Source organism: Chiloscyllium plagiosum, chromosome 22 (genome assembly GCF_004010195.1).
Source record: "Chiloscyllium plagiosum isolate BGI_BamShark_2017 chromosome 22, ASM401019v2, whole genome shotgun sequence".
In the NCBI taxonomy this organism is placed as follows: Eukaryota; Metazoa; Chordata; class Chondrichthyes; order Orectolobiformes; family Hemiscylliidae; genus Chiloscyllium; species Chiloscyllium plagiosum.
The window spans coordinates 39,541,771-39,552,376 of record NC_057731.1 but is presented as its reverse complement, the minus strand read 5'-3'; the positions used below and the strand labels follow the sequence as shown (position 1 = coordinate 39,552,376).

The window sequence follows — 10,606 nt, the reverse complement described above, 5'->3', positions numbered from 1 at the left end:
CTAGTAGATTTACAGTTTCCTCAGTTTAGGGCACTGACTCTATTCAAAGAAGTTTCAGAAATGACAGCCAGACTACTAAGAACCCTCAGAATCCTAGTAGCACACAAACCCACCAACACTCTCAAACAAAAACTAACAAACTTAAAAGACCCAGTACAACCCATGGACAAAACCAACATCTACAAAATTCCATGCAAGGACTGCCATAAACACTACGTAGGACAAACAGGGAGAAAGTTAGCCACCAGGATACATGAACACCAGCTAGCCACAAAAACACACGACCCTCTCTCCCTCGTAGCCCAACACACGCATGAAAAAAACCACCATTTCGACTGGGACAACACATCTATCCTGGGATAGGCTAAGCAAAGACATGCCAGAGAATTCCTAGAGGCCTGGTACTCCAACCACAATGCCATAAACAAACACACAGATCTAGATGCCATCTATCAACCCCTTAGAAAATGAACAGGAAATGACATCACCACAAACCCCAGGAACCCCATCCAGGAGAAAGATATAAATAGAAAGCAGGAGACAACAGCTTCGCTTCACTTGGAGGTCACCACTGATGATATTACCTAGCCCGGTAATGAAACATCTGGATATCAAACTTTCAGCTCAGCGAGCAAACCTACACCCCAAAAAGACATGTAAATCGATATACAATTGGTCAGTTAAAACTTGCTTTTAAAAAGTGGGTCCCAATGATGAATAATTGCAATAAAAACACATGTATACTTTGCAATACAGCACCTAAATGTGGCATTTAAAGTTGTGAAACACTTCATACTTAACCTTTCAGGATGTTACATATGCCCCAGAAAGCTTCTATTTCCTTCACAAAAACTCATCCCTGACTGCTTTTTATGCGCTTCTGAAACACCGTGCCATCAGACATAAATGGTGTGTAAGAGCAAATTTGATTTGAAGTGGTCAACCTACCATTGTGGTATGAAGGGAGGAAATGGGCTTTGCATCCTGACTACTAAGTAAGATTAGAAAAAATGGAGTGGGGTTGGAATTGCTGAGAAAAATTTGATTTCCTCCAGAAACAAAAACATGTATTCACAGCAGGGTGAAAATTCAGTCCCTTCCATTTTAATGTAGTATTGTTTCACTGTTTTCAACATTCGTAGCTTTATATGTTAGTTATCCATACTCTTTAATTATTTCTTATCAAGTCCTCTTAGCCATGTCCACACTCCTGCCCACGTTCACCTTTTCTCCTCTCTGTTGACTGCATGCTAGTGTCTAGTTCGTTGAATATTTGCAGACCCTTGTACTTCGTTCAAATTTCCATTTCTCCAGTGAGAGAGAGTAAGCAGTTTTAGAAACAAGAACAAACTAGGTACATTGGTTTTTGTTTTCCTCCGACCAGTGCCAGCTACTCACTTTCATTATATGTCCTTCAATCACATGTCTCTGGCAATACATTCAAATATTGTGTAAATGTGTTTGTTCACTTCCTGGCAGTGGCCTTCAGTGTTTAATGCAAGCCCTTGTTATTTTGATGGAGTGCCTGATTCCCTTTCTTAGTTCTGACTTCCTAACTTTAACCTTATTATCCCTGATATTTTCAGCTCCTTGCTAGAGGTAATAATTCACCCAGATGACTTTGGAAAATTACATTTGTAACTTGAAACTTGAATTTTAAAAAAAAAAATCTGTGAAGGCATTTAGATTTTGTCAAAGGGGGGAAAAAAAAAAGCCTGTGGGTATTAATATGAGGAAGGCCTTTAAGCCTAAAATGTTACAGGAACAATTTGAAGACCTCGATTTTTAAATCATACAAGGCTGGTATGTAGTAGCATGTGTATCATTATCTGAAGATAAGTTGCATTGATTATGATGAATAAATGTGGTCACAACTATTGCTCTGTTTGCTCATTGTAATATCAGATGAAGCAATCTAATGTTTGTCCCAAAACTCAGTTTACTTTTAGGAAGATTGATAAAATGTATGGAATGCATGATTATCTAGACCAGATCAAGCAGATGTTGTTATATGTGTATTGTGCCAGCGTATATGAGGCATTGCAAACAAATTCACAAAATGTGAAAGTTTCCGTCTACTAAGCAGAATGACTGACACTACTAAATATGGAAGTATGTCTGTGAGATTTGATTTTGACTCAATTAGTGTTATGTAGGATACACAGTGTACCCCAGTCAAATTGGAATTCTGTCCCACAGAAAATCGTGAATGTTCAGACTTTGGTGAGTATATTTCTGTTCAAACCTACACTGATATTGAGTTATATTGCTAGGGTAGAACAGACTGTGCTTTATATTGCAGTTTACATGATGCTGATACTGAGAGGCCAGAATGGAAAATAATTCCAAGTGCTTTTATCCATTATTGCAATGCGTGTAATAGTGAACACAAAAGTGTTTTAATCATTTAAGAACTGTGTAGTTTTATCATAGAAAATAGAATTATAATATTGAGAGAACAGTGGAGAAGAATTATTCTGATTGTTAGGTATAGTGACATAAAAATAACATGTACACAATACAATTCTTCCCAAAATAAGTATTGTTTTATAGCCATGCTTTTTCTACAGTTCCAGCTTAAAGCAAGCATCATTGTAAACATAGTCTGTTTTTGGCTTGGTTGTATGATTAAAAATAAGTGATTTAAATGTGGGATGCTAAGCTTGGATAATGCCAACTGTTGAGTAATATCAGACTGATGTGCAGAGGGATCCCTTACATTAGTTCAGGAAAGTATTTTGTATCTTCTTCTTAATTGCGTCACATCACCAGCAATCTCCAAAGGAATAGTGATATCTCAGAGCTAATTATACGTTTCGATTTGACCATGGTTGATTTTAAATTCCCAGTATTCTAATCAGTTGAAGAAAATTATTGCTTATGTCGCCATGAGCTATCTTGGCGACTTGCCAGTAACATTTTCTTGACCTTTTGATTAGGTTGGGGAACAAATTGAAGTTTGGCAAATACAGAAAAAAAATGTATGTGTTGTAGCTCTGGTTATTTAGACATTTTTCAGTTATGGCTACTAAGGTTGCAAAATAGGTTTTCAGAACAAGGACTAGAAAATATTGTTTTTATGTAATATTGATACTGATATTTAAGTATCAGGCAACATTTATTTATTGAGTTCTGCAGTCATTGGGAAGGCCAACAATTACATAATGCAGCTCTTGATAAATTCTGTGATTCAAACGCTACAATTTTAAGAATTAAGTTGAGAATATTTTCCACTTTGGGTTTGCAATTCCTTACTATCTGTTGGCATACAGGGCAACATACTTTGTTTCTCTGATTATTTCAAATAATAAAGAAGGCATTTGGTATGCTTTCCTTTATTGGTCAGAGCAAAGACTACAGGAGTTGGGAGGTCATGTTGTGGCTGTACATAGCATTGGTTGGGCCACTTTTGGAATATTGTGTGCAATTCCCTCCTATAGAAAGGATGTTGTGAAACTTGAAAGGGTTCAGAAAAGATTTGGAAGGACATCGTCAGGGCTAGAGTGTTGGTGAGGCTGAATAGGCTGGGGCTGTTTTCCCTGGAGCATCAGAGGCTGAGGGGGTGACCTTATAGAGGTTTATAGATTAAATGGGACAAGATTAATTTGGGATATGTGGTCAGCATGGACAATTTGGACCTAAGGGTCTGTTTCCGTGCTGTATATCTCTATGAAAATAACTCAATAATTAGCTCTGTTTGAATGCATCCTGTTGACACCAGTCATGTAGGTTAGTATAATTGGCAAACCTTAAGACAGGAGTCGTAAGATGTTACTCTGAAATCATCTAATAGAGTCATAGAGGTGTACAGCACGGAAACACATCCTTCGGTCCAACTTGTCCATACCAACCCGATAGCCCAACCTAATCTAGTCCCAAGTTAAAAATCTCACAACACCAGGTTATAGTCCAACAGGTTTAATTGGAAGCACACTAGCTTTTGGAGCGACGCTCCTTCATCAGGTGATTGTCATCAGCTAGTGTGCTTCCAATTAAACCTGTTGGACTATAACCTGGTGTTGTGATTTTTAACTTTGTACACCCCAGTCCAACACCGGCATCTCCAAATCATAATCTAGTCCCATTTGCCAGCACTTGGCCCATATCCCTCTAAACCCTTCCTATTCATATACCCATCCAGGTGCTTTTTAAATGTTGCAATTATACCATCCTCCACCACTTCCTCTGGCAGCTCATTCCATATACGTACCATCCTCTGCATGAAAAGGTTGCCCCTTAGGTCCCTTTTATATCTTTCTCCTCTCACCCTAAACCTATGCCCTCTAGTTCAGGACTCCCCCACCCCAGGGAAAAGACTTTATCTAATTATCCTATCCATGCCCCTCATGATTTTATAAACGTCTATAAGGTCACCCCTCAGCCTTCGGCACTCCACGGAAAACAGCCCCAGCCTATTCAGCCTCTCCCTATAGCTCAAATCCTCCAACTCTGGCTCATCTGTGTTGTAAAGAATGGCTAAAATTGTTGATAGCTAACTAACTAGCCCTTTTAAGGCCATTTCACAGCCAACCTTCAATAGCATGCATTGGTAACCTCGACTTTAAGCGAGGACATGTTTACAAAGTTGCAACTTCAAGTGAAAAGACTTCCATTGAAATTAATGTTAAAACTAGGGTCTTACACTTGAGAAACAGACACTTCAGTCCAACTCATCCCCACCAACCAGATATCCCATTCTAACCTAGTCCCATTTGCCAACATTTGGCCCATATATATGGTCATACACATTTAAAAATGACATTGGGCAAGGTGTGACTTTATGGGGCCTACTAGTTTGGGAGGGAATTAGATCATTTGGTATGCCTGAGATCAAAACAAAAGCAGGTTTAGGCATATATAGGTGAAACCATCTAGTGTGTATTGTTGTATCCCCTAACAGCTGCAGATTAATGCCACAATGGGTGATATAGTGCACAGAATGCTTTGTGAGTGTAAGTGAATTAATGAATGATGAAGATGTACAATTAATTATGAGATTAAGGTTCAGTTGTCCTAACACCTTTGAGTAAAACATGAATGTGAAGCTTACACCCTATTCAGTTCACAAGAAAAATATTTGTAACAGGCATCGTTGTAACTAGAAAATCATGATATAGCTGATTTGTTTTGTTTGCCTTAATTCCTCCAAATTATGAAACATTACTTCAAAAGAGCTTAAAAAGGCTACTTTCGTTCTCAAATCAACTTCATCGTGAGATGGTCTCCTGTATTAATTATTGCATTGCTTGCAAGTTCTATTGAAAAAGCTGGTTATAATATTTTAATTATTATTATAATTAATTAATTTTGTTCTTTACATTAGGTTGAGCTAATTAAAGGAAATTCACAGAGTGTAGGACTGACTTTTCGCCAAATCCAAGGCAGTGATGGAGATGCAGTACATGTTAGTGTTGAAACTGTGACCCCTAACTCATCAGCTGCAGCTGCTGACCTCCAGAAGGGAGACCGTCTCATCGCAATTGGAGGTGAGAATATATTTGGATTATGCATTTACAGTGAAACCCAGTGATTAAATCCCCCTGTATTTGGGAGTTCTGTACAGGTGGTAAACCAAATCCAGACTCACATGAATCTGGATAGTACAATGGGCCTTGTATTTTATTCCTGCAATTTACCAAATATTGTGTTGCAATAAACTTCATATTTCACTTTATTAGTCTAGTATATTTAGATAATTTGGATTGATGTGGCCACAAAAGTAATACAATTAACATTCAACCGACTCACTCTGTCTTTCAGGACTAGATCTCGTACCTGTCTGGCTTTCACACAATTCTTCACTTGTACTCTATAAGCTGATGGTTAATGTCCTCTTAAGTGGTCTTGTAAATCAACCAGTTGCAAAATCAATCATCAAAACTATCCCAAGGATGGATATAAATGGGGCATTGTCAATGTTGCTCTCATTCCCAAAATGAATTCTTATACCTGATATGTCTTCTGCATTTCTATGCTGATGTTAATTTTGTCATGTATATTTCACACCGCATATTTATACATAAACTTTCTGTGATGTAGTTACAGTGGCAACTGTGCACTTTTAGTATGAGGCAGAGCTTCACCAACTCCAAAAGCTACAGATTTTATCCATTTATTTTATTGCTTCTCTGCAATGTGAATTTCCACGTGAAGCCTTGAGAGATCATCTACTTTTGTGTAACGTCTGAAGGATACTAACAGCTTAAGCTTAAAAATCTTGAGGGAACAAAGGCACAGCCAATACATGTTATATTGTGTTTTTTTTTAAAAGTGACATGGCTCTTTAAATTGGCAAGGTGGTCTGTGTTTTCTTAAGCAGAGAAAATGGTATTGACGTAGATGTCCCCAATCTTGCTCACCAATTAGAGATTGTGATGACTCATTTGGTCAAAAATAATATAGGATAGAAAGATAGAATTCTGCGTTTTGCTCGTGTCCTTGTTTTTTCTATTTTAATCCTGTTACAGTGAACATACTCCAATTTGCACAAAATATTAACTATTCATCTCATTTTGATTTATTTATTGGGTCATGAAATCTACATTCTTTTATTTTTAAACTACTAATGGTTTGATTTGATTATCTTCCATTCTTGCCAGTGTTTTATGTCTTGTCTTGTCTGAAGAAACTGACATTTTCCCGTCAATTGGTTATCAGGCATCTTCCTGTACTTCAGTATTTATGTGAGAGTTTTTACAATGAAACTGTTCAGTGATTAAGGAGTGTTACAACCAGTCTCGACTATGTCCTTAAATGCTTTCAGCTAATTTGATTATGATAGGTGATCTGTCAAATATGTTCTGTCAAATTAATATTTTTATTCCTTCTGTTTGCAAGTTCATTTCTATAAATGCTTATGGAATATTAGTTGTTTTGCGCTGTTGATATAAACTCTACCTTTTTCATGTCAGAGTTAAATAATAACTCTTCCTTGAATTCTCAAACATTAAAAACAAGTTTACAATAAAATGTGTTGAAAGCTCTTTGTTTCAAATTTAGATTGTACATTATTCCAGTGGAAATGTTAGAGAGATTCAGATACCCAATCATTTATCACTCAAACTGGCTTTATAAATATTTGTCGAATAGAAAGTATGTTTCACCTGTCTTTGAACAGATAGGATGGGGAGGTGAAAGAAGCCTGCATTGTCGTTATTGCACTTGATAAAAGATAATATTTTATGTGGAAATCAATATACTTCAGTTGGATTGTATTTTAGCCATAATATTGAAGCAAGCCAGGTGTACAGCTATAAATATACACTTTTGAGACATTGCAGCTGTAAGTCAGTTGCCAAAAACTCTGAACTATACACCATCAAGGAGAAAGGCAGAGGGAGGACCTTGCAATCCACCTGACTTTAGTGTTGCTAACATTAATGCAACTGCTTTTAAAGGTTGATTTGCCCTCTGTTTATGTGGTTGTGCTCTGCTGCCAGTGGTTTTAAACAAAACTCTGGTTTGATGTAGAAAATTGTTCTTTTGTTTAAAAAAATAAATGTATGCAGCTCCATTCACCACATTCAATTCAAGTGAATTTCCATTACAATGGGTCTTGTCAGTTTATTGGCCAATATGGGAGTTATTGTGTAGCAGGTGCTACCATAAAAATAAGTGTTCATGAATTTCATTTGCAATTCTGCCTTATTTTCTTCATCTCAGCCTAAATTGAGAATTCACTCCTCTAAATGACCCTGATTCAGAATCCTGCCTTTCATGTTAAAAACAGAATGATCTTTACATTCATAACTAGAACATTTGTAAATTAGTAATACTTTATAACTTCAATGTCAGTGCACAAATGCAGCTGTAATTGTTTTCCCGTTTGCATGGTGCAACACAACAATGTCATCTATTGCAGCTATAGGTAGTTCTTCAATAACACGATGGTTTGCGTTCTTGTGCAACCCCATGCTATAGAAAAATCGCGCTTTAGAAACAGTGCTTAAAGTATTGGCAATGTAATCTCGATACAGCCAACCCCAGTTTTAAAAGTTGGCACTTTAGAAGCAGTGTCCCCAATTTGTTAATCACGTTACAGCAAATTCGTGGTAACGAAACGCACACGATAGCAGGGAAAACAGCCCCAGCCTGTTCAGCCTCTCCTTATAGCTCAAATCCTCCATCTCTGGCAACATCGTTGTAAATCTTTTCTGAACCCTTTCAAGTTTCACAACATCTTTCTGATAGGAAGGAGACCAGAATTGTCCGCAATATTCCAACAGTGGCCTAACCAATGTCCTGTACAGCCGCAACATGACCTCCCAACTCCTGTACTCAATACTCTGACCAATAAAGGAAAGCATACCAAACGCCGCCTTCACTATCCAATCTACCTGCGATTCTACTTTCAAGGAACTATGAACCTGCACTCCAAGGTTTCTTTCTTCAGCAACACTTCCTAGGACCTTACCATTAAGTGTATAAATCCTGCTAAGATTTGCTTTCCCAAAATGCAGCACCTTGCATTTATCTGAATTAAACTCCATCTGCCACTTCTCTTGTCGAACACCTTACTGAAGTCCATATAGATCACATCAACTGCTCTGCCCTCATAAATCCTCTTTGTTACTTCTTCAAAAAACTCAATCAATTGTCTGTTTCCATGCTGTACATCTCTATGACTCTATGTTTTATTAATTGCTATAGTTGAGTCCACTGTTTGTCATAGCGTTGTGAATATGAATGACCAATGGTCAACACAATCGGCTCCTATCCATCTACAGTGCGCTTTGCAGAAAGTGCTGTATGTTTGATGAGCAGGCATAGCAAAAGGCACAAAATAGGAACAATGGGATGTGAGCTAACAAAGTGCTGATCTCCGCTGCTTTACCATTGTGTGACAGGTCAGCCTTGATTGCATTCTGTTTCAATTGTCCTACAAGAGCTGGTTATGTGGCAAGTAAAGGTTCAACATTAGCAGGATGTTCTTGTATGACTTCTGGTAGCATAGAATAATATCACTGAGAATTGAAGTCTGCTGCTCATTAATTTAGCCAAAATTAATAGGGAGTCGAGAAGAGTAACTAAATAGTTCAAAGTTTGTGAGAAAATTTGTAGCTTGGGTGTTCGTTGTTGTGGTTCTGTTCGCTGAGCTGGGAATTTGTGTTGCAGACATTTCGTCCCCTGTCTAGGTGACATTCTCAGTGCTTGGGAGCCTCCTGAGAAGCGCTTCTGCGATGTTTCCTCCGGCATTTATAGTGCCACTATAAATGCCAGAGGAAGCATCGCAGAAGCGCTTCTCAGGAGGCTCCCAACCACTGAGGATGTCACCTAGACAGGGGACAAAATGTCTGCAACACAAATTCCCAGCTCAGCGAACAGAACCACAACAGTAACTAAATAGTGGTTGAGCTTGCCCATTGGATAAATGTTGGTATGATATTAAACCATACAGATCACATCAGCTCCTGGTCTAGTTAACTGAAGCCAGGATTGTACATCGAACAGAAGACTTGGATTGCGCACAAGAGTGGGGAAATAAAATAAGCAACAGTTCCCTACTCCCAATATGTTGCATCCTGTTGGAAAGCGTACATGTGAAAAATTTAAGATCATGGTAAACTTTGATGCTAATAAAAATAAAGCACTGAAAACTCAAATCTGGTAACATCTGTGGAGAGAGAAACCGTTAATGTTGCAAGTCCAATATGACTCTTTGTTTGAAAAAGAGTCAAAAACTCAACTCTGTTTGTTTCACCACAGATGCCACAAAACTCAGTCATGCTGCATGGAAATAGACCCTTTGGTCGAATTAGTCTATGCCGACCATAATCCCAAACTGAACTAGTCCCACTTGCCTGCATTTGGATCATTTCCCTCCAAACTTTCCTTTTCGTATACTTATATAAATGTCTTTTAAATGTTACAATTGTATCTGCATTCACCACTTGCTCTGGCAGGTCATTCCACTCTGTGGTAAACTGCCTCTCGTGTCATTTTTAAAACTTTCTCTTGTCACCTTAAAAATATGCCCACTAGTTTTGAACTCCCCCACCCTAGGGAATAAACCTTTGCTATCCACACCCCTAATAATTGTATAACATCAGTCCTCAACCTCACAGGCTCCAGTGAAACAAGTCCTAGCCTATCCTGCATATTTGTATAACTCAAGTCCTCCATTCTTGGCAACATCCTGGTAAATCTTTCCTGAACAGTCACCAGTTTAATAATATCCTTCCTGTGGTCGAGTGACCAGAACTGCACACTGTGCTTCAGAAGAGGCCTCACCAATGTACGATACTAGCTCAGTATGACATCCCAACTCCTATACTCAAAAGGTCAGAGCACTTGAGGCAAGTGTGCTAAGTATCTTCTTAACCACCCTGTTTACTGTAATGCGTATTTCAAAGAGTTATGGACATGAACCGCTTGTTTGTTTTACCAAATTGCACTTATCCAAGTTAAACTCCATTTGCCACTCCTCAGCCAATTAATCAAGTTCCCTTTGTAACCTTAGATAACTTTCTTCACTGTCCACTATACCACCAATTTTGGTGTCGTTGCAAACTTACTAACCATGCTTCTTAATTCTCATCTAAATCGTTCATGCAAATGACAAAAGTGATCCTCGTACTGATCCCTGTGGAACACCACTGGTCACAGG

The 10,606-nt window shown here is 38.2% G+C and overlaps 1 protein-coding gene across 1 annotated transcript in view; it reads left to right on the top strand.

Annotated features, from left to right (window-relative positions):
• The window catches only part of pdzd8 (PDZ domain containing 8), a 205,906-nt gene that overhangs the window by 179,788 nt on the left and 15,512 nt on the right, over positions 1 to 10,606 (top strand). Inside the window, exon 4 of the mRNA XM_043712836.1 lies at positions 5,324 to 5,486. Coding sequence (XP_043568771.1) covers positions 5,324 to 5,486 — 163 coding nt within the window. The remainder of the gene's footprint in view (positions 1 to 5,323; positions 5,487 to 10,606) is intronic.